The sequence below is a fragment of the Molossus molossus genome, unplaced genomic scaffold (genome assembly GCF_014108415.1).
Source record: "Molossus molossus isolate mMolMol1 unplaced genomic scaffold, mMolMol1.p scaffold_m16_p_9, whole genome shotgun sequence".
Classification (NCBI taxonomy): Eukaryota; Metazoa; Chordata; class Mammalia; order Chiroptera; family Molossidae; genus Molossus; species Molossus molossus.
The window spans coordinates 100,982,694-101,007,812 of record NW_023425403.1 but is presented as its reverse complement, the minus strand read 5'-3'; the positions used below and the strand labels follow the sequence as shown (position 1 = coordinate 101,007,812).

Genomic DNA, 25,119 nt, shown 5'->3' with positions numbered 1-25,119 from the left:
TACTGAAATTTTGTTGCCTACAATTTCTTCTAGGCTTTTTATGGATTCATGAATCACATTTCAGCCTTTTATCCATTTTGAGTTTATTCTTGTGTATGGTGCAAGTTGAACGTCTAGTTTCATTTTTTTTTTTTTTTTTTGCATGTAGCTGTCCAATTTTTCCAACACCATTTATTAAAGAGGCTGTCTTTACTCCACTGTATGCTCTTGCCACCTTTGTTAAATGTTAATTAAGCATAATGTCTTGGGTCCATTTCTGGGTTCTCTGTTTTGTTCCATTGGTCTATATGCCTGTTCTTGTGCCATACCAGGCTGTTTTGATTACAGTCGTTTTGTAGTATAACCTGAAATCTGGTAATGGGATCCCTCCAACTTTGTTCTTCTTTTTCAAGATAACTGTGGCTATTCGAGGTCTTTTTCAGTTCCATATGAACTTTTGAAATATTTGTTCTAGTTCTGTGACATATGTTGTTGGTATTTTGATGGGGATTGCATTGAATCTATATATTGCTTTGGGTGATATGAACATTTTAATGATGTTGATTCTTCCAATCCATGAACAAGGTATGTTCTTCCACTTTTTTTATATCTTCCTCTATTAGTTTTCCTTTCTGATAGCTTGTTATTGGTGTATAAAAATGTAACTGATTCTGGATTTTTATTTGGTAACCTGCTACTTTACTGAATTCATTTATTAGTTCTCATAGTATTTTGGTAGAATCTGTAGGGTTCCCTATTTTTAGTATCATATCATCTGAAAATAATGACAATTTTTCTTCTTCCTTTCCAGTTTGGATGCTTTTTATTTTATATTCTTGTCTGATTGCTGTGGATAGGACTTCCACTACTATGCTGAATAAGAGTTATGAAAATGGACATCCCTATGCTGATCCTGATTGTAAGAAAAAGAATTGTAGCTTTTGCCCATTGAGTATGATGTTGGCTGTGGGTTTGTCATATATGGCCTTTATTATGTTGAAGTTTGCTCCCTTTATTCCCAGTTCTGACTTTTTTTTTTATCATATATTGGTGCTGTATTTTATCAAATGCTTTTTCTTCATCTATTGATATGATTATGTGGTTTTTATCCTTCATTTTGTTTATATGGTGTATCACATTTATTGATTTGCATATATTGTACCAACCTTGCATCTCTGTAATAAATCCCACTTTATCATAATGTATGCTCTTTTTAATGTATTGCTGGATTCAGTTTATTAATATTTTGTTGAGGATTTTAGCATCTTTGTTCATCAGGGATATTGATCTATAATTTTCTTTCTTTGTCCTGTCTTTATCTGGTTTTGGAATCAGGATAATGCTGGCCTTGTAAAATAAGTCTGGGAGTCTTCCCTCTTCTTGTATTTTTTTGAATAGTTTGAGAAGGATAGGTGTTAGTTCTTCTTTAAATGTTTGGTAAAATTCACCAATTATTACTGCTTCAATTTCATAAATTATAATTTGTCTATTCAGACTCTCTGATCTTTCCTGATTTAGTTTTGGAAGATTGTATGTTTCTAAAAATTTATCCATTTTGTCCAGATTGTCCAATTTGTTGGCATACAGTTGTTTATAATGCTTTCTTACAATTATTTATATTTCTGTGGTGTCAGTTGTCACTTCTCCTCTTTTATTTCTGATTTTATTTATTTGGGTCCTGTGTCTTTTTTTCTTGAGTCTGGTTAAAAGATTGTCAATTTTGTTTATCTTTTCAAAGAACTAGCACTTGGTTTCACTGATCTTTTGTATTTTTTCCCCCAGACTTATTTATTTATTTATTTCTGCTCTTATATTTAATACTTCCATTCTTCTACTCATCTTTTTGTTTTGTTTGTTGTTGTTTTTCCTAGTACCTCCAAGTGTCAAGTTAGATTTTTTGATATTTTTCTTGAGATAGGCCTATAGTACTATGAATTTGCTTTTAGGACTGTTCCTGCTTGTGTCTCATAGTTTTGAATTGTTGTGTTCTTATGTTCATTTGTGTCAAGGTATCTTTGATTTCTTCCTTGATCTCATGTTAACCCCTACACTGTTTAGTACCATGTTGTTTAACCTCCATGTTTCTGTGTTTTTGTATTTTATTTTTTAAATGATTGATTTCATACAGTTATTTTCAGAGATTTCAATCTTCTTAAAAATTGAGGTGATGTGATTGTTTGATGTGATTTCAATCTTCTTAGATTTATTGAGAGTTGTTTTGTGTCTAAACATGTCATCTATTCTAGAAAATGTTCCATGTGCACTTGAAAAGAATGTGTGTTCTGTTGCTTTGGGGTCAAATGCTCTGAAAATATCAATTAAATCCATCTGACATCATGTGTTATTTAAGGTTGCTGTTTCCTTGTTTAATTCCTATTCAAAAGATCTATCCATTGATGTCAATGGGGTATTCAAAGCCCCTACTATGACTGTACTGCTGTCGATCTCTCTGGTTATGTCTGTCAAGGGATGCTGTACATATTTAGGTACTTTTATGTTGGGTGAATAAATATTTATAAGGGTTATATCCTCTTGTTGGATTGCTTCCTTTATCAATATATAGTATCCTTCTTTGTTTCTTTGTATGGCCTTTGTTTTAAAGTTTATTTTGTCAGATATGTCTATTGCTACCCTATATTTTTAAAAAGTATTTTCTTTTGCATGAAATATCTTTTTTACTTTCTACTTTCTTTTAGTCTGTGTGTATCTTTTGTTCTAAGGTAGGTCTCTTATAGACAGCATATATATGGGTCTTGTTTTTCTTTATTGTGTGTGTGTGTGTGTGTGTGTATGTATGTATATATATACTTATATATATTTAAGCCATTTACATTAAAGATTCCCAGTGTGGCTCATTTGGTTTAGTATCATCCCATACATCAAAAGGTCATCAGTTTGATCCTAGTCAGAGCACATACCAGAGTTTCGGGTTTCGCCCCAGTAGGAGGAGTGCAGGAGGCAGCCAGTTAATGTTTTACTCTCTCATTGATGTTTCTATCTTCCTCTTTCTTCCTGTTTCTAAAATCAATAAAAATTTAAAAAAAATGATAAAATAAATAAACAAAATTCATTTTTGGTAGATACTTATTTATTGCCATCCTATTCTTTTAACTATGTTTCTCTCTCCTCCTCCTCCTCCTCCTTCTCCTCCTTCTTTTTCTTCTTCTAAGGCCCTTTAACATTTCTTGTAAAACTTGTTTTAACAAACTCCTTTGGCTTTTTCTTGTCTTGGAAGCTTTTTATTTCTCCTTCAACTTTAAATGACAGCTTTGCTAGGTAAAGTCATCTTGGTTGTGGGTTCTTGCTTTTCATCACTTTGAATATTTCATGCAATCTCTCTGTCCTGAAATGTTTTCATTGAGAAAACAGCTGTCAGTCTTATGAGAGCTCTTTTGTAGGTAAATGTCATTCTCTTGCTGCATCTAAGATTCTCTCTTTGTCTTTAATTTTTGCCATTTTAATTACAATGTGTCTTAGTATAAGCCTCATTGGGTTCATCTTGTTTGGGACTCTGTGTTTTCTGGACTTATGTGTCTTTTACCTTCACAGGGTCAGGAAAGTTTTTGGTCATTGTTTTTTCAAATAGGTTCTCAATCCCTTGCTCCCTGTCTTCTCCTTCAAGTACCCCTATGATGCGGATGTTGTTATGCTTTGTTTTGTTCCAAAGGTCCCAGAGACAATCCTCATTTTTTAAAATTTCCTTTTCTTTTTGTTGCTCTGATTGTTTTTTCTACATTATCTCCCAAATCACTGATTTAATTTTCTGCTTTATTCAAACTGCTTATTTCTTCTAGTGTATTCTTCATTTCTGTTTTTTTTTTAAACTTATTTTTATTGTTGAACTTATTACCGATGCCTTTTCTTTTTTTCTCGCTTGATTTCTCCTCTTCACCCTCAACCTACTCGAGCCTTCTTCACACTATTGTCAGTATGTATTGGTTATACATATATGCATATAAGTTCTTTGGTTTTATCTTCCGGTCCAACCTACCCACTTCCCTTTGAGGTTCGTCAGTCTGACAACCAATTTGTAGTTTTTAATCCCTTAATCTTTTTCACCCAACTCTCCTCCCATTTGGCAACCAACAAAAAGTTCTCTGTATCTATGGGTTTCTTTTTCTTCTGTATGCTCATTTTGTTTGTATGTTTAATTGTTGATAGATATGTATTTATTGCAATTTTATTGTTCATTTTTTTAAACTTCTTCTTCAAGAAGACCCTTCAACATTTCATATAATACTGGTTTGGTGGTGATGAACTCCTTCAGTTTTTTCTTGTCTGGGAAACTCTTTATATGGTCATCAATTCTAAATGATAGCTTTGCAGGATAGAGTAATCTTGGTAGTAAGTCCTTGCTTTTCATCACTTTCAATATTTCTCACCACTCCCTCTGGCCTGCAGTTTCTTTTGAGAATCAGCTGACAGCCTTATGGGAACTCCTTTGTAGGTAACTAACTGCTTTTCTCTTGCTACTTTTAATATTCTTTCTTTTCTTTAGCCTATTTCATTTTTTTTTTTTTTTTTTTTTTTTTTTTGGTGTAGACCTCTTTGGGTTCATCTTGCTTGGAACTTTCTGTGATTCCTGGACTTGTATGTCTATTTTCTTTACCAAGTTAGGGAACTTTTTTGTCATTATTTTTTTTTAAATAGGTTTTCAATTTCTTGTTCTCTCTCTTCTCCTTCTGGCACTCCCATGATGTGAATGTTGGTATGTTTAAAGTTGTCTCACAGGCTCCTTATACTATCCTCATTTTTTTTTAAATTATTTTTTCTTTCTGTTCTTCTGATTGGGTGGTGTTTGCATCCTTATATTCCAAATCAATGGCTTGCTTCTTGGCTTCATCTAATCTAGTATTAATTCCCTGTAAATTATTCTTTATTTCAGTTAGTGCATCTTTTATTTCTGACTTGTCCTTTATTATACTCTTGAGGTCCTCACTAAGTTCCTTGACATTCTTATAAAATTCCTTGAAATTCTCACTAAGTTCACTGAGTGTCCTTATAAGCAGTGTTTTGGACTCTGCATCTGTTAGATTGCTTATCTCATATTGTTTAGTTCTTTTCCTGAAGTTTTGTTCTATTGTTTCACTTGGGACATGTTTCTTTGTCTCCTCATTTGGTTGCCTCCCTGTGTTTGTTTCTATGTATTAGGTAGAGTTTCTATGTCTCTTAGGCTTTTTAGGAAGGCTTGTTGTAGTAGGAGTCTTATAGGGTTCAGTGGCACATCCTCCCTGCTCAACCACTTGGGCCCTCAAAGTGTACCCCTCATGTGGATTTTACATCCTTCTGTTGTAATTGAATCTTGATTGCTGTTGGCACATCAATGGGAGGGTTTTACTCAGGCTGATCAGCTACAAGGACTGGCTGTGCCCACTAACCTCTGACCATTGACTACCCTGAATAATTAGCTATGCAGGGACCCACCACACAGAGGAAGATTTACTTCAGTAGGACTCTGGTACCCACTGAGTTGATTCCTTGAGTGTGTCACTTGTGGAGGTGGTTGGGTGGTGGTGCTTCACAGTGTTCTGAAGCTGTCCTCTGGGTGTGCTGGCTCTGGGGCAAGGTCAGCCACTGGCTGTATTCTACCCAGGGCCACCAGGCATAAGCTACAAAGCAATTTGCTGATAGCTGATTCTTGTGCTGGGCTAGAAGGTGCCCAGGCAATGCCAAGCTGTGAACCAAGGCTGGCTGCTTCTTATGCCAGGCCTGGGACCACTTAGTGAGAGGTATGGGGTGTGCTGTGGCCAGATGCTTCTTGTTTGAGAGACTTTAGGAAAATCTGAAGCAGGAGCAAAAAAGGCCAATTTTATGGTAAAGCCACTGGAAACATCTTGGGGGGCCCAAAATTTGGGTGGAGCAGGGCCTCAAGGAATCACCAGGGTGGGGCAAACAGTGTGAGCCAGGTTTCTGGAGCCCTAGGTATGATTCCCATCTGGTGGCCTTGTGGAGAAAGGGCTTACCAAGGGAACAAAGGCCTCCACCAGCACATCTGTCCAAGAGAAAACTGCCTCTCCAGCTCTTGCCTTGATGCCAAACAAGTCAGTTCTTTCCTGTATGTCTTTGGCACCTTTCAGGTTGCCTCTCCTCTGCACTAGAGCTCAGAGGGAGCAGGTCTGAATAAGCCCTTTTAGAGGAACTGCCTGGGGCTCCAGAAACCTCTGCCTTCCTCAGCCTCAATTACCTCTGGTTTTTACAGGCAGAAGTTATGGGGACTTCTCTTCCTGGCACTGGAACCCTAAGCTGGGTACCTGGTGTGGGATGGGGATCCCTCGCTCACAGGGAGGACCTTCACAGCCAAGGTATCTCTCCTGATTTTTATCCACCGTGCGTGTGTGTAGAACCATCCTGTCCACATCTCTGCCCCTACTACCAGTCTCGATGTGACTTCTTCTTTAATTTTGTGGTTGTAGGACTTCTTTTTAGCTCGATTTCAGGCAGTTCTGAAGAATGTTTGCTCTGTAGTTTAGTGGTAATTTTGATGTCCTGGCCTGGTCTTTTTCACGGTTTCTATGTCCTTTTTTATGCTGTGTGGTTCTCACTAAGTTCCTTGAGCATCCTTATAACCATAGTTTTGAACTCTATATCTGATAATTTGCTTGCCTTTATTTCATTTTGCATTTTTTCTAGAGATTTCTCCTGTTCTGTCATTTGGGGAGAGTCTTTTTTAAATATATTTTTAAGATAGAGAGGAAGGGAGCAGGAGAGAGAGATAGAAATATCAATGAGAAGGAAAAGCATTGTTTGACTGCCTCCTGCATGCCTCATATTGGGGACTGAGCCCTAAATCCAGGCATGTGACCTGACTGGGAATTGAGTCAGTGACCTCTTGGTGCATGAGATGACACTCAATCCACTGAGACATACCAGCCAGGCATTTGGGGCATGTTTTATTGTCTCCCCATTTTGGCTGCCTCTTTGTGTTTATTTCTATGTATTAGGTAGATTTGCTGTGACTTTCTGTCTCAGAAGGGTGGCCTTATGTAGTAGATGTCCTGTAGGACCCAGTGGCATAGTCTCCTTGATCACCTAAGCTGGGTGCTACAGACATGTTCCTTGTGTAAGTTATGTGGGCCCTCCTGTTGTAATTGAGACTTGATTGCTATTGGTCTATTCATGCATGGGCTCAACATCCAGGCTGACTGACTGTGAGAATCAACCCTGACTATAGTGCATGAGCTGCTATGCAGGTGTTGACCACATATAGTGGAATTTTCCTCAGCAGGGGCAGGTGCCTGCTGAGGTCTCCCTTTGTATATGGCCCTTATGAAAGTAAATGGATCCTGCTTTGATAATGTCTGAAGATGGCCTCTACGTGTTTTGGTTTTGGGGTCTCTCAGGAGGTCCTCTGGGGCAGGTCAATGTCAGACACTGCCTGTGACAAGTCCTGGACAACCTGTTTAAAGCTACAAAGCAATTCATAGTTTGTGGCTGCCTCTGCTGGACCTGGGTGTGCACAAGAAGGATCAAGCTGTGCACCAAAGCCAGCTTTTTACAAGCTTGGGTCCTGGGAAAGGTCAGCAAAAGTCCTAAGTTTCCTCCAGGATCTACCTCCACCTGCCTCTGTCTGCTGGCTGACTGTTAGGCTCAGTCACTGAAAAAACCTTTGGCAATACTCGAGTTGCATTATGTAGGTTCTCAGTGAGTCAAAATGTAGGGGTGGGTGGTGTTCACCAGATTGATATAGGTTCAATCTTGATGCCAGTGCTGAGTCTAGGGCCGTTCAGCAAATATCTAAGGGTATACCAAGTCTAGCTGCCACCACTGGTTATTCACACATTTTTATTGTGGGAAGGGTGTCAGGAAGTTGTCAGAGTGAGGTTAGCAGAGTTTATCAGGCCCAAACAGACCAAGATTTGGCTGTATGAAGGGAAGACTCTGCCCCGGTTGGGCGTGCGAGGGCAAAAATGACCCCTGTCCTAGGGTTAAAAGACTCAGTTTGCCCTAGATTCAGCCCAGAGGCCAATGGCAGCAGGACTGGGCTGCCAGGAGTGGGATGGTGGGGATACTGGATCGCCAGTGATGGGGAGGTGCTTGCTGGTCAGGCTTAGGGGAAGGTAGGGAGAGTGGCCCCTGTCCGGGAGCCACACCACTCTCTCTGTCCTGAAATCTGCCTAGACCTCAGCAGAGTGGAGCTATCAGGAATCAGGAGGGTGGGGCTGCCAGGACCCTAACAACTGGGGTTAGTGGAACTCCCATGAAGGGGAGGTGCCAGTCAGGTTCATGGGAAAGTGAGGGGAAAGGCTCATCCTCCAAAGCCACACAACTCAGTCACTGACTTCTCCTACATCTGCCTAGATCTCTACACTTCAGCCCAGGCAGCTGACTCTTCAGCAGGGTACAAGCTTCACAGGGTGAGGTGGCAGGGAGTCCAGAGAGTGCAGCTATTGCATTTCCTTGGGCTGATGCCACATGGAGGGAGTGTTTCACCTAAGAAAGATAAAATCAGTGGTGTGGGAGAAGAACTAAGCTGAAGGATCCTGGTGGCTGTCCCTTTAGCTCTCTCTCCAGAGCCACAATCTCCAGTCTCTCCTCACACAACTCTAGTCTGTTCTTCCCTCTATCCAGAACCCAGTATGAGAAGCTGCTAATGATATTTTGTGCATTGGCCTTTTAAGAGAGTGCCTGTGCCTCTAGTAGACTACCACCTCTCCCTGGTGGACAGAATTCCTGCTGATTTTCATAGCCAGATGCTATATGGGCTCTTCTTCCCAGCTCTGTTCTGGGCTGAGAACTTTGACTTGAGGTTGAGACCCCACGTTTCTCAGTGGGAACCCTTGTAATTGAGATATCTCTCCAGAATCTCAACTATTTCCCATGGGAGCAGGGCCAGCCCTTTTTGCACCTCTGCCTTCCTACCAGCCTCAATATGATTTCTTCTGTAAATCCTTGGTTATAAGACTTCTGTCCAGCTAGTCTTCAGCTGGTTATTCATGTTGATTTTTCTAATTTAGTTGTAATTTTTGTTTGCTCCAGGGACTCCTCCATCTACTCCCTGCCATCTTGGATCCACTTCTGACATCTTTCTTGTTGATCTCTTCATTCATAGCTCTTAAGATGTTTTATATTTATATATTTATTGTGGTGTTTTTTAAACATTCTCATGTCTTTTCCTGGAGTCTAAGTTCCATAAGAGAAAGAATAATGCCCCTTTCATTTATCAATTTAAACCCAAATCTTAGCACAAAACCTAGTATTACGTAACTGCTCAATGAAAATATATGCACATGATTAAATCATTTCACCGTAATAAAAATCGTGGAGTAACCTTGACTTATTTTTTTTACTTTGTTCCATTCCCAACACCCCGAGGGGTGGGAAATGTTTGATCCATGGTCTCAGGTCTGGTTCATATAAAGCCCACAAACTCAGTATCAGCTAACATCACACACCTCACCAAATTAGCCTGACCAAATATAGCAGGCTAATTTTTAAGTTGATAATTTTGTATGGCCTGCAAATATCCAAATGGCCCTTGGCAGCTCTATGTCTATTGATTAGACACTCTATGTTTATGTCTAATCAATACCAGATCTTGCAAATTTTACCTCGATTTGTTAACAATTTATTCCTTATTCTCCTTGTTATCATTGCCCTAGAAGTGCTTTTTACCTCTTGCTTGGATTATTGTGATAGTCTTCCAGTGGGATACCTTCTATTCTGCTTCATCACTTCACATGTATCCTCTACATTGCCACCAGCATGAGCTAAAATGTGGATCTGAATCTACCACTCCTCTTTGAGAAACCCCTTAACAGATCCTATCTGCCTAGAAGCATAAAATACAAATTCTTTGCCTTAGCTCACAAGGCCCCCAGACAACCTAGTCCCTACCTACTTCATGACTCTCATTTTTTACCACTTGGCCTCGCTTTCTAAGCTTCCAAACCAGCAAATGGCTTCTAATCCCCACCCCATGTTATATATGCTGATTCACATCTCTTTTATTTGTACTTGTTACTTTTATTTAAAAAGAAATGCTCAACATCACTAATCATCAGAGAGATGCAAATTAAAACAACAATGAGGTATCACCTCACACCTGTCAGAATGACCGCCATCAACAAATCATCAAACAACAAGTATTGGCGAGGGTGTGGAGAAAAGGGGACTCTAGTACACTGCTGGTGGGAATGCACACTGGTGCAGCCACTATGGAAAACACTGTGGTGTTACCTCAAAATATTAAAAATTGAACTTCCATTTGACCCAGTGATCCCACTTCTAGGAATATACCTTAAGAAGCTTGAAACACCAACCAGAAAGATTATATGTACCTTCATTTTTATAGCAGCACTATTTATAATAGCTGAAATCTGGAAACAGTCCAAGTGTCCATCAGTAGATGAATGGATAAAAAGCAGTGGTACATATACACAATGGAGTACTATGCAGCTGTAAGAAAGAAAGCTCTCTTATCCTTTGAGATGACATGGAGGGACCTGGAAAGTATCATCCTAAGTGAAACAAGCCAAACAGAGAAATACAAGTACCATATGATCTCACTTATTTGTGGAATATAATGAACATAACAGTCTGAGGAATGGGGTAGTCCCAGAGACGTGGAAGTGGGGTAGAGACTGACAATCCCCAGAAGAGGAGGCGGTGGGGGAGAGATAAACCACAGAACCTATATGCATGTATGCATGAACAATGGACATGGACAACAAAGCTAGAGACAGGGCAGGGAGGGAAGGGAAAGGGGGAATCAGTGGGGAGAAAAGGAGAGATATCTGTAACAAAAATAAATTAATTAATTAAAAAAAACAAAAAACTATCCACCCCATAATCAGTCATACTATCTCTGCTCTTTATCATATTACCTTGGCTAAGTCATACTCAGTTACATTTGATCAAATATCATCTCTTCCAGGGAGCCATTTCTGACTCTCCAATTAGGGTTACATACAACTGTTTGAAATTTTATAATGTGTATCGGCATTATTTTACTTTACATAATACTCTCTAGGTCCTTCAATGCTGTCACAAATGGTAAGATTTCATTCTTTTTTATGGCTGAGTAATATTCCATTGTATATATGTAGCACAACTTTTTATTCACTTGTCTGTTGATGAGTACTTGGGTTGCTTCTATAGCTTGGTTATTGTAAATAACACTGCATTGAACATAGAAGTGCATATGTTCTTCTGAATTACTGTTTTGGGTTTCTTAGGATAAATTCCCAGAAGTGGAATCACTGGATCATAAGGCAGATTCATTTTTTTATTTTTTGAGGAAACTACATACTGTTTTCCATAGTGACTGCACCAATGTGCATTCCCACCAACAGTGCACAATGCTTCCCTTTTCTCCATATCATTACCAATACTGGTCATTTGTGAATTTATTGATGATAGTCATTCTGACAGGTGTGAGGGCTCCTTAAAACTTTTGTTTATTACTAATAATTCAAACTAATTTGTTTAATCTTTAAACAATGAACAATGTTGACTATGTAGTAATGATCAAGTTTTAGTTGTTTTAGGCATTTTTACATTTTGTTTAAATGAGTTATGGTTATTTAAAATATGTAATTATGATTATAGATTATCCTGTATTAATCTGTTTAGATGCATATACGTACATATGTATATATGTGTGTGTGTGTATGTACATATGTAGGTGTGTGTATAAATAAATACACACACAGAAACATAGTCGTCTCTCGCCACTTTGCACTCCGACTTTTGCCGGTTCACTCTATCGTGTTTTTTTTTCAAATATAATAGAAGTGTGAAGTAGCGAGGGATGACTGTATATAAATGAATCCTACTCCATGGAAATTTATTTATTGCGGTAGAGTCTGTAGCTGATTAACTGTGGTAAACGAGGGCTGACTGTAATTTATAGATAGGTGTACACACAGATTAGTATACACATATATTTCTTAGCTCTGTACACTGAGAGTGTCTATAAACTATGTCATCCCAATAGCAGTGGGTCCATTCAATACTTAGATACTGGTTTTCAAATACGATTATTCAGTAATGGCCATGTGGTACAGTTGATTAGAATATCCAAAAGATTGTGTGCCAAAAGATTTCAGGTTTGATTCCTGGACAGGGCACATACCCAGGTTGTGGGTTTGATCCCCTGCTGTGTGCATGCCGGAGGCAACCAATCAATGTTTCTCTCTTACATTGATGTTTCTCTCTGCCTTCCTCAAAATCAATGAAAACATATTCTTGGGTGTGGATTACAAAGAAAGGGAAGAAAACAGCATTTCCTTAGAAAAATTGCTGATTCTAGTATCAAGGCAGGGAAGATACAATTTATGTTACTGTGGAAAAATATAAATGACTCAAACAGAAATAAAATTCCCATAATGCAATTATCTTACTTCCTTTGTGTTTATTCTTTCTTTTTAAATGTATTATTTATAATGCGTGACTTGTATATGTACATTTTTATACAGAACTATTATAATATTTTACCTACCATTTTATTCTTCTAAATAATTATATAGTTTTAAGTATTATGAATGTAGAACTTGTTAGATTGTTACTTATAAACATTGCTGAATGAAGAAATTTATTAATAAATTTTGATGCACTTCCTTAATTACTATAGAAATCTTTTTTTAAGAAATGTTGTTCAACTATTTAAGAGTCCAATCCCTTTGTCTTTAACCCACATTCAATTTGTTAAACATTTACTGGAGGAGGTATCTTGCTTTGGCATTTGGTAAAGGTTTTGATTAAAATTTTTATTAGTAATTAAATAATTACCAGTTCATATGGGGGAGGTGGAAAGCCATCTCTTTTAAACCCAAATATCAACATTCCTGTTAGAGTTTAAAGGATCTTAGATATCATAAAGACTAATTTCTTAGTTTCATAGATTAGGAAATTGAGGCCATGAATGGATAATTGCTATCTGTATGAATTATTTTTAACACAATAATGAAAAATAAGTCTGCTTATTTAAAAAAAAATAAAAATTATTAAATAGCTTAAAAGTTGCTAGCTACTTTCAAAAGGGGAGTTCATTCTTTTCTAAATCCTAAATTCTTTATTGTCTATGTTTATAATCTTAAATTATCAACCTTACCCAGGAGGAAGAGTCATAATCAAATTAAAGGAAATGTTGAAAACTCGAAGGAACTTAAGTTGTTGAATTTCAGAAGGGATTTCATTGATAGGATTATTTCTCAGGATCAGTATTTCTAAATATTTAAGACAAAATATCTGAGGAACAGAAAAGAGAAACAAACATGACTAGAATAATATAGTATGCAAATTCCTGTTTGTTACATTCTATAATCCTATATAAATCTGTATAGTAACATTGCTTGTCTGTATTACATATATCAAATAACTTTGGAAAACCTTCAAAATAACTGACCAGCAAAATATGCATGATATGTAAAATAGTGATATACACATATCCCTTGTTGCAGCAATGGTTCTTTTCTAAATGGGAAAGTAATCCTGTTTAATCAATCCATGGTTTTAAAGAGGAAATTATGCAAAGAAGAAGAGAAAAAAAAGCTACCTGCAGAACCAGAAATATAAATGGAATTAACCTTAGTAATCAATGAGGTGTCAGATATCATAACCAGATTGTTTCATTCTCATATCATAGTAATTTCATATGTACTGATTTTTCATATGAAATTTAAAAATAGAATAAACTATTTAAATATATGATCTTTGCTTGACTAATATATTTCTTGCTCTCTGGTGAATCATAATAAGGTCTTTTTATCTTCTCTCTCTTTAATGCCTTTTCCTTTTTTTATTCTTAAAGTATTACAGATGTTCCCTTTCCTCCTGCATTGACCCCCTCCTTTCCATTCCCACCCGTCCTGCTGTCCTGCTTTCCCCAACCTAATGTACATGTCCATTGACTGTGTATACATGCACGTAAGTTCCTTGATTTATCTCTTCCCACCACTCCTACACCCCATCCATCTGTTCCCTACTTGCACAATTCTGGATTTCTTCTGGTCAACATCTTATTTTGTTCATTATATTCCACAAATAAGTGAGATCTTGTCTTTCTTTGACTGGATTACTTTACTTAGCACAATACTCTCCAGGTCCCTCTATGTTGTCTAAAAGGGTAAGAAATCTCTCTTTCTTACATCTGCATAGTATTCCCTTGTGTAAATGTACCACTACATTTTTATCCACTCATCTACTGATGGACACTTGGGCTGTTTCCAGATCTTAGCTATTGTAAATAGGGCTGCTATGAGCATAGGGGTGCATATATTATTCCTGATTGATGTTTCAGTCTTCTTAGGATATATCCCAAGAAGTGGGATCACTGGACCAAATGGCAGTACCATTTTTAATTTTTTGAGGAAACGCTATATTGTTTTCCATAGTGCCTGCCAGTCTGCATTCTGCCAGCAGTGTACTACAGTACTCTTTTTTTCCACATCCTCACCAGCACTTGTTGTTTGAGGATTTATTGATGACCACCATTCTAGCAGATATGAGGTGATATCTTCTAGTTCTTTTAATTTGCATCTCTCATGATAAGAGATATTGAGCATTGTTTCATATGTCTCTGGGCCATTTCTATGTCCAGTTTGGAGAAGTGTTTATTCAGGCCCTCTGCCTATTTATAATTGGATTGTTTAATCTTCCTTTTTTTGAGTTGTTTGAGTGCTCTATATATTTTGGATATTAACCCCTGATCTGATGTATCATTGGCAAATGTGTTCCCCCAGAGAGTAGGTTCCCTCTTCAATTTGATGCTGCTTTCTTTTGCCATGCAGAAGCTTGTTAGCTTGATGTAGTTCATGTATTAATTTTTTTTTCTTTGCTTCTCTTGCCCTAGGCGATGTATCGGTGAAAATTCCACTATTTAGGATGTGTGAGATTTTTCTGCCTGCACTTTCTTCTAGGATTTAAAAAAAACATTTTTTTTTTTTTTTTTTTTATCCTCACTTGAGGACATTTTTGCTTTCATCTTGAAATAGAGAGGAAGGGAGACAGAGAGAAACATCCATATGAGAGAGACATACCGAGTGATTGATTCCCACACAACCCCAACTGGGGCCGAGGACAAAAAAAAAAAAGTCCTCTGGTGAGGATGAAAAAAAATATATTACTACTGAAGTATTTCCTTTTTTTTTAGAACCATTCAAATTTTCTATTTTTTCAAGAGTTCATTCTTGTGTCTTTCTTAAGTGTGTGTTCATTTTATCAAAGTGATCCATTTGGTTGGTTTACAGTTATCTGTAGTATTCTCTTTAATTTTTTTTTATTTCTATGAATTTGGTAGTAATGTCCCCTTGATCAGTCCATTTAAGATTAGTCAATTTTGTTGATGTTTTCAAGTATCAACTCTTGGTTGTGTTGATTTTTTTCTCTATTGTTTTTCTATTCTTAATTTCACTAATTTTTGTACTAATTTTAGTATTCACTTTTTATTTTTTTAAGGTTTAGTTTGCTCTTTTTTTATGCTGGTTTAAGAGGGAAGATTAGGTTATTGATTTTTCTTTTTAAATAGAGGTATTTATAGATAAGAGGTTAATTTCCAATATATAGAGAGTGCTCATACAACTAACAAAAGGAAGACAAAGAACCCAATTAAAAAATGGGCAGAGGAACTAAATAGACACCTCTCCAAACAGGACATACAAATGGCTAAGAAACATATGAAGAAATGCTCAATGTCACTAATCATCAGAGAGATGCAAATTAAAACAACAATGAGGTATCACCTCATACCTGTCAGAATGGCCGCCATCAACAAATCATCAAACAAGTGTTGGCGAGGGTGTGGAGAAAAGGGGACTCTAGTGCACTGCTGGGGGGAATGAAGAAGGTGCAGCCACTATGGAAAATACTATGGTGTTATCTCCAAAAATTAAAAATTGAAGTTCCATTTGACCCAGTGATCCCACTTCTAGGAATATACCCTAAGAAGCCTGAAACACCAATCAGAAAGAATATATGTACCCCATGTTCATAGCAGCACTATTTACAATAGTTAAGATCTGGAAACAGCCCAAATGTCCATCAGTAGATGAATGGATAAAAAGCAGTGGTACATATACACAATGGAGTACTATGCAGCTGTAAGAAAGAAAGCTCTCTTATCCTTTGAGATGACATGGAGGGACCAGGAAAGTATTATCCTAAGTGAAACAAGCCAAACAGAGAAAGACAAGTATCATATGATCTCACTTATTTGTAGAATATAATGAACATAACATTCTGAGGAATGGGGTAGTCCCAGAGACATGGAAGTGGGGTAGAGACTGACAATCCCCAGAAGAGGGAGTGGTGGGGGAGAGATAAACCACAGAACTTATACGCATGTATGCATGAACAATGGACATGGACAACAAAGCTGGGACAGGGCAGTGAGGGAGGAAGAGGGGGGAATCAGTGAGGAAAAAGGAGAGATATCTGTAACAAAAATAAATAAAATAATTTTAAATAAATATAGGTATTTATAGCTATATATTTCCCTCTGAGCACTGGTGTAAAGTCATCTTATAAATTTTGGCATGTTGTCTTTTCCTTTTCATTCATCTTAAAGTATTTTCTAATTTCTCTTTTGATGTTTTTTTTATTGAATTACTGGTTATTTAAGAATGTGTTACTTGATCTTCATATATTTTCAAATTTCTTTCAGTTATTGATTTTTAATTACATTCAACTGTGGCCAAAAATATACTTTCTGTGATTTTCAATTGTTTTAAGTGTGTTGAGACTTACTTTGCAGCCTAACATATGGTCTACCCTAGAAAATATTTTATGTAAATTTGTGAATTATGCATTCTGCTTCTGTTGGTTGAAGTGTCCAATAGATGTGTATTAGGTCCAAATGATTTTCTATTTCTTTGTTGATCTTCTGCTTATTTGTTCTATGTATTATTGAATGTGTGGTATTAAAGTTTATAACTATTAATGTTGAAATTCTATTTTTTCCCTTTAATACTTTTAGTTTTTATATTCTGAGGACATATATATGTATATGTGTAAGTATGTATGTATGTATGTATGTATGTATGTGTGTATATATGCATATATAATTATATTATCCTTATAGATTGACAAAATATCCCTCTGCATCTCTAGTAACTTTTTTTTTATGGGTAATATGTCTATTTATTCCAATTCTGCTTTACAATTGGTATTTCTTTCTGTTTTTTAAATTAATTTATTTATTTTTGTTACAGATATTTCTCCTTTTTCCCCCACTGATCCCCCCTCCTTATCCCTCCCCACCCTGTCCCCACCTTTGTTGTACATGTCCATTGTTCATACATACATGATATAAGTTTGGTGGTTTATCTCTACCCCCCACCCTTTCTTCTGCGGATTATCAGTCTGTACCCCACTTCCATGTCTCTGGGACTACCCCATTCCTCAGAATGTTATGTTCATTATATTTCACAAATAAGTGAGATCATATACTTGTCTTTCTCTGTTTGGCTTGTTTCACTTAGGATAATACTTTCCAGGCCCCTCCATGTCATCTCATAGGATAAGAGATCTTCCTTTCTTACAGCTGCATAGTACTCCATTGTGTATATGTACCACTGCTTTCTATCCATTCATCTAGTGATGGACATTTGGGCTGTTTCCAGATCTTAACTATTGTAAATAGTGCTGCTATGAACGTGGGGGTACATATATTCTTTCTGATTGGTGTTTCAGGCTTCTTAGGGTATATTCCTAGAAGTGAGATCACTGGGTCAAATGCAAGTCCAATTTTTAATTTTTTGAGGTAACACCATATGGTTTCCCATAGTGGCTGTACCAGTCTGCATTCCCACCAGCAGTGTACTAGAGTCCCTTTATCTCCACACCCTTGCCAACACTTGTTGTTTGATGATTTGTTGATGGTGGCCATTCTAACAAGTGTGAGGTGATACCTTATAGTTGTTTTAATTTGCATCTCTCTGATGATTAGTGATGTTGAGCATTTCTTCATATGTCTCTTAGCCATTTGTATGTCCTGTTTGGAGAGATGTCTATTTTGCTCCTCTGCCCATTTTTTAATTGGGTTCTTTGTCCTCCTTTTGTTGAGTTCTATGAGCACTCTATATATTAACTGCTTATCTGATATATCATTGGCAATTAGGCTGTCCCATACAGTGGGTTGCCTTTCCATTTTGATGATTGTATCTTTCGCTGTGCAGAAGTTTTTTGTTTGATGTACTCCCATGTGTTTATTTTCTTCTTTGTTTCTGTTGCCTTAGGTGATGTATCAGTGAAAATTCTGCTCCGTATAATGTCTGAAATTTTGTTGCCTACATTTTGTTCTAGGATTTTTATGGATTCCCAAGTCACATGTTAGTCTTTTATCCATTTTGAGTTTATTCTTGTGTATGGTGTAAGTTGATGGTCTAGTTTCATTTTTTTTTTGCATGTAGCTGTCCAATTTTCCCAACACCATTTATTACAAAGGCTGTCTTTACTCCACTGTATGCTCTTGCTTCCTTTGTCAAATATTAATTGAGCATATTGTCTTGGGTCTATTTCCAGGTTCCCTGTTCTGTTCCACTGGTTTATATGTTTGTTCCTGTGCCAGTACCAGGCTGTTTTGATTACAGTGGTTTTGTAGTATAACCTGAAATCTGGTAATGTGATCCCTCCACCTTTGTTCTTCTTTTTCAAGATTGCTGTGGCTATTCGAGATCTTTTTTGGTTTCATATGAACTTTTGAAGTATTTGTTCTAGTTCTGTGAAGTATGTCACTGGTATTTTGATAGGGATTGCATTGAAGCTATAGATTGCTTTGTGTAGTATGGACATTTTAATGATGTTGATTCTTCCAACCCATGAACAAGGTATGTGCTTCCATTTATTTATTTATTTATTTATTTATTTATTTATTTATTTATTGAATTTTTATTTATTTTTTTGTTACAGATATTTTACCTTTTTACCCCATTGGCACCCCCCACCCGACCCCCCCTTCACCCTGTCCCCAGCTTAGTTGTCCATGTCCATTGGTCATGCATACATGCATATGAATTCTGTGGTTTATCTCTTCCCACCCCCCCACCCTGCATCCCCTCTTCTGAGGGATGTCAGTCTGTGCCCTACTTCCATGTGTTTGGGTCTACTGTATTCCTCAGACTGTTATGTTCATCATATTCCGTATATAAGTGAGATCATGTGGTATTTGTCTTTTTCTGCTTGGCTTCTTTCACTTAGGATAATACTTTTCAGGTCCCTCCATGTCGTCTCAAAGGATAAGAGATCTTTCTTTCTTACTGCTGCATAGTACTCCATTGTGTATATGTACCACAGCTTTTTTATCCATTCGTCTACTGGTGGACACTTGGGCTGTTTCCAGATCTTAGCTATTGTAAAAAGTGCTGCTATGAATATGGGGGTACATATATTCTTCCTGATTGGTGTTTCAGGCTTCTTAGGATATATTCGCAGCAGTGGGATCACTGGGTCAAATGGAAGTTCAATTTTTAATTGTTTGAGGTAGCACCATATTGTTTTCCATAGCGACTGCACCAGTCTGCATTCCCACCAGCAGTGTATTAGAGTCCCCTTTTCTCCACACCCTCGCCAACACTTGTTGTTTGATGATTTGTTGATGGCGGCCATTCTGACAAGTGTGAGGTGATACCTCATTGTTGTTTTAATTTGCATCTCTCTGATGATTAGTGATGTTGAGCATTTCTTCATATGTCTCTTGGCCATTTGTATGCCCTGTTTGGAGAGGTGTCTATTCAGGTCCTCTGCCCATTTTTTAATTGGGTTCTTTGTCTTCCTTTTGTGGAGTTGTATGAGCACTCTATATATATTGGAAATTAACCCCTTATCTGATACATCATTGGCAATGATGTTCTCCCATACAGTGGGTTGCCTTTCCATTTTGATGATTGTTTCTTTTGCTGTGCAGAAGCTTTTTAGTTTGATGTAGTCCCATGTGTTCATTTTCTCCTTTATTTCTGTTGCCTTAGGTGATGTATCAGTGAAAATTCTGCTCCGTATGATGTCCGAAATTTTGTTGCCTACATTTTCTTCTAGAATTTTTATGGATTCACGGGTCACATTTAATTCTTTTATCCATTTTGAGTTTATTTTTGTGTATGGTGTAAGTTAATGGTCTAGTTTCATTTTTTTGCATGTGGCTGTCCAATTTTCCCAACACCATTTATTAAAGAGGCTGTCTTTACTCCACTGTATGCTCTTGCCACCTTTGTCAAATATTAATTGAGCGTATTGCCTTGGGTCCATTTCTGGGTTTTCAGTTCTGTTCCACTGGTCTATATGCCTGTTCTTGTGCCAGTACCAGGCTGTTTTGGTTACGGTTGCTTTATAGTATAACCTGATATCTGGTATTGTGATCCCACCTACTTTGTTCTTCTTTTTCAAGATTGCTGTGGCTATTCGGGGTCTTTTTTGGTTCCATATGAACTTTTGAAGTATTTGTTCTAGCTCTGTGAAATATGTCGTTGGTATTTTGATGGGGATTGCATTGAATCTATAGATTGCTCTGGGTAGTATGGACATTTTAATTATGTTAATTCTTCCAATCCATGAACAGGGTATGTGCTTCCCCTTTTTTATATCTTCCTCTATTTCTTTTTTCAATGACTTGTGGTTTTCTGCAAATAGGTCCTTTACTTCTTTGGTTAAGTTTATTCCTAGGTATCGTAATTTTTTTGGCGCGATGGTAAATGGGATTGTTTTTTCAGTTTCTCTTTCTGTGAGTTCATCATTGATGTACAAGAATGCTGTCGATTTCTTCACGTTAATTTTGTATCCTGCTACTTTGCCAAATTCATTTATTAAGTCTAATAGATTTTTGATGGAGTCTTTAGGGTTTTCTATATACAATATCATGTCATCTGCAAATAATGACAGTTTCACTTCCTCCTTTCCAATTTGGATCCCTTTTATTTTTTCTTCATGTCTGATTGCTGTGGCTAAGACTTCCAGTACAATGTTAAAGAAGAGTGGCGAAAGTGGACATCCCTGTCTTGTTCCTGTTCTTAATGGAAATTTTTTTAGTTTCTGTCCATTGAGTATGATGTTGGCTGTAGGTCTTTCATATATGGCCTTTATTATGTCGAGATATGATCCCTCTATTCCTACATTGCTGAGCGTTTTTATCAGAAATGGATGCTGGATTTTGTCGAATGCTTTTTCAGCATCTATTGATATGATCATGTGGTTTTTATTCTTCATTTTGTTTATGTGGTGTATCACGTTTATTGATTTGCGAATATTGTACCAGCCTTGCATCCCTGGAATGAATCCCACTTGGTCATGGTGAATAATTTTTTTGATGTATTTCTGGATCCGATTTGCTAATATTTTGTTCAGGATTTTGGCGTCTATGTTCATCAGGGATGCTTCCACTTTTTTATATCTTCCTCTATTTCTTTTTTCAATGACCTGTAGTTTTCTGCAAATAGGTCCTTTATATTTATGGTCAAGTTTATTCCTAGTTATCTTAATTTTTTGCTATGATAATAAATGGGATTGTTTTTTTAGTTTCCCTCTCTGTGAGTTCATCATTGGTTTAAAGAATGCCATCGAGCCCTGGCCGGTTTGGCTCAGCGGTTAGAGCGTCGGCCTGCGGTCCTGAGAGACCTGGGTTCGGTTCCCGCTAAGGGCATGTGCCTCGGTTGCAGTTTGTCCCCGGCTCTGGTCAGTCTTGAGGGTGGCAGCCACTCGATGTGTCCCTTCACGTCGATGTTTCTCTCTCTCTCTCTGTTCCTCTCTCTCCCTCCTACTCTACCTGAACAAAAAATGGAAAAATGTCCTCGGGTGAGGATAAAAAAAAAAAAAAAAAAAAGAATGCCATCGATTTCTTGAACATTAATTTTGTATCCTGCTACTTGGCCACATTCATTTATTAAGTCTAGTAAATTTTTGATGGAGTCTTTGGGGTTTTCTACATATATTATCATGTCATCTGAAAATAATGTCCTTTTTACTTCTTCCTTTACATTTGGAACCATTTCATTTTTTTCTCCTGTCTGATTGCTGTGGCTAAGACTTCCAATACTATGTTAAATAAGAGTGGTGAAAGTGGGCATTCTTGCTGTATTCCTGTTTTAGGGGAAATGCTTTTAATTTCTCCCCATTGAGTATGATGTTGGCTGTAGGTCTTTTATATATCACCTTTATTATGTTGAGATATGATACCTCTATTCCCACATTGCTGAGCATTTTTAACAGAAATGGATGCTGGATTTTGTCAAATACTTTTTCATCATCTATTGATATGATCATGTGATTTTTATCTTTCATTTGGTTTATGTGGTGTATCATGTTTATTGATTTGAGAATATTGTACCAGCCTTGCATTCCTGGGATGAATCCCACTTGGTCATGGTGAATAATTTTTTTGATGTATTGCTGGATTCAATTTGCTAGTATTTTGTTCAGGATTTTGGCATCTAAGTTCATCAAGGATATTAGCATGCAGTTTTCTTTGTTTGTAATGTCTTTTTCTGGTTTTGGAATTAGAGTTATGCTGGCCTCATAAAACAAGTTTGGAAATCTTCCTTCTTCTTAAATTTCTGAAAAAGTTTGAGAATGGGTATTAGTTCTTCTTCGAATGTTCGGTAAAATTTCCCGGTGAAGCCATCTGGGCCTGGGCTTTTGTTTGCTGTAAGAGTCTTGATTACATCTTCAATTTCTTTTGTTGTTATTGGTCTGTTCAAGTTTTCTATCTCTTTCTGGTTTAGTTTTGGAAGAGTGTTGTTTGTAGAAATTGGTCCATTTCACTTAGATTATGGAATTTGTTGCCGTATAATTGTTTATAATATTTGTTAACAATTCGTTGTATTTCTGTGGTGTCAGTTATTATGTCTCCTCTTTCATTTCTGATTTTCTGTACTTGTGTTCTCTCTCTTTGTTTCTTGGTGAGTCTAGCTAAGGGTCCATCAATCTTGTTTATCCCTTCAAATAACCAGCTCTTTGTTTTATTGGTCCTTTGAATTGTTTTTGTTCTCCATGTCATTTATGTCTGCTCTGATCGTTACTATTTTCTTTCTTCTACTTGCTCTGGGGTGTTCTTTATGTGTGCTTTAGTTCTTTTAAGTTGTGAGGTTAAATAGTCTATTATAAATCTTTCTTGTTTCTTGAGGTAGGCCTGTAGTGCTATGAACCTCCCTCTCAGAATTGCTTCTGCTGCATCCCATAGATTTTGTTTTGTTGTGTGTTCATTTTCATTGGTTTCCAGATAGTTTTTTATTTTTTTCCTTGATCTCCATGGTAACCAATTCACTGTCAATGACATACTATTTAGCCTCCATGTTTTCAAATTTCTTTGCATGTTTTTGTTGCAGTTGATTTCTAGTTGCATGCCATTGTGATCTGAGAAGATACTTGATATGATTTCAATCTTTGTGAACTTGTAGAGACTTAGTTTGTGCCCTAACATGTGGTCTATCTTTGAGAATGTTCCACGTGCACTTGAGAAGAATGTGAATTCTGAAGTTTTGGGATGTAATTTCCTGTAAATATCTATTAAATTCATTTGATCTAGCGCTTCATTTAGAGTATGTGTTTCCTTGTTAATTTTTTGTCTAGAAGATCTATCCAGTGATGTCAGCGGGGTGTTGAAGTCCCCGGTTATGATTGTATTACTGTCTATTTCCTCTTTGAAGTCCTCCAAAAGATTTTTAATATATGTTGGTGTTCTTATATTGGGTGCATATATGTTTATTAAGGTTATATCTTCCTGTTGGATAGATCTTTTCAATATTTTGTAGTGACCTTCTTTGTCTCTTGTTATGGTCTTCATTTTGAAATTTACTTTATCAGATATGAGTATTGCTACCCCAGCTTTTTTTTTTTTTTTCTTTTCTGTTTGATTGAAAGATTTTTTCCATCCCTTCACTTTCAACCTATGTGAGTCTTTTATTGTGAGGCGGGTCTTTGTAAACAACATATCTGTGAGTCATGCTTTCTTATCCAGTAAGCTACTTTGTGTCTTTTTATCAGAGCATTCAAACCACTCACATTTAAGGTGTTAATTGATATGTATTTATTTATTTCTGTTTTTGTTTAGTGTAGTTATATTTTTCTTCCTATTTCTTCTACTAAATGCAGCAGTCTTTTTAGTATATCTTGCAGTGCTGGTTTGTTGTTAATATTTTCCCTTAGCCTTCTTTTTGTGTGTCTGGGAAGCTTTTTATTTGACCTTCTATTTTGAATGATAGCCTTGCTGAATAGAGTAGTCTTGGATTCAGATCCTTGTTTTTCATGACCTTTATTACCTCATGCCACTCCCTTCTGGCTTGTAGTGTTTCTGTTGAGAAGTCAGCTGAGAGCCTTATGGGGTTTCCTTTGTAGGTAATGTGTTGTTTATTACTTGCTGCCTTTAGGATTCTCTCTTTGTCTTTAATTTTTGACATTTTAATTACTATGTGGGTTGCTGTGGGCCTGTTTGAGTCCTTCTTACTTGGGGCTCTCTGTACTTCTTAAACTTTACTGCCTTCTTCCTTCACCAAGTTAGGAAAGTTTTATGTCACTATTTGTTCAAATATATTTTCTAACCATTGCTGATTTTCTTCCTCTTTGGGGATTTCTATGAAGCAAATGTTATTACGTTTCCAGGTGTCCCACAGTTCTCTTAAGCTATCTTCCTGATTTTTAATCTTTTTGTTTTGTTTTGTTTTGGTTTTCTGATTGGTTGTTTTTTTCTACCCTGTCTTCGAATTCACTGATCCAGTCCTCAGCTTCCTCTTCTCTGCTGGTGGTTAGTCCTTCCAATGTGTTCTTTTTGCTGCTCTGTCATTCTTCATTTCCACTTAGTTGGTTTTCAATGTCCCTATATCCATACTCATGGTGCTGATGTCCTTACTCATGCTATTGAGCTTCCTCAAGATCATGGCTCTGAACTGTACCTCTGATTATTTGCTTAGCTGCATTTCACTGATCTCCTCTTTGATAGAGTTCTCTTGTTCTTTCATTTGGGATATGTTTCTGCGTTTCACCATTTTGGCTATCTCAGTGTGTTTTGGAGCCTGCCAAATTTCCCTGTGGGAGTTGGTGTTCTGCTGCTTGTGTCTCCCTCTACTGGGTTCGGATGAGCCTGGTGCGGCCCACGTTAAACGCCACTGTCAAGTCTTACTTTTCTGGGTAGATTTGCAAGCCCAGGAAAGGTTTAGTTATTCTCTAGCTTTTTCCTGGTGGCTATTAGTTTCCGTTACTCAGTGCCTTGGAATGTAGCTCTGG

The 25,119-nt window shown here is 37.0% G+C and overlaps 1 protein-coding gene across 1 annotated transcript in view; it reads right to left on the bottom strand.

The window, feature by feature from the left end:
• The window catches only part of LRRC63 (leucine rich repeat containing 63), a 127,751-nt gene that overhangs the window by 44,184 nt on the left and 58,448 nt on the right, over positions 1-25,119 (bottom strand). Inside the window, 1 exon segment of the mRNA XM_036249811.1 lies at positions 13,031-13,167. Coding sequence (XP_036105704.1) covers positions 13,031-13,167 — 137 coding nt within the window.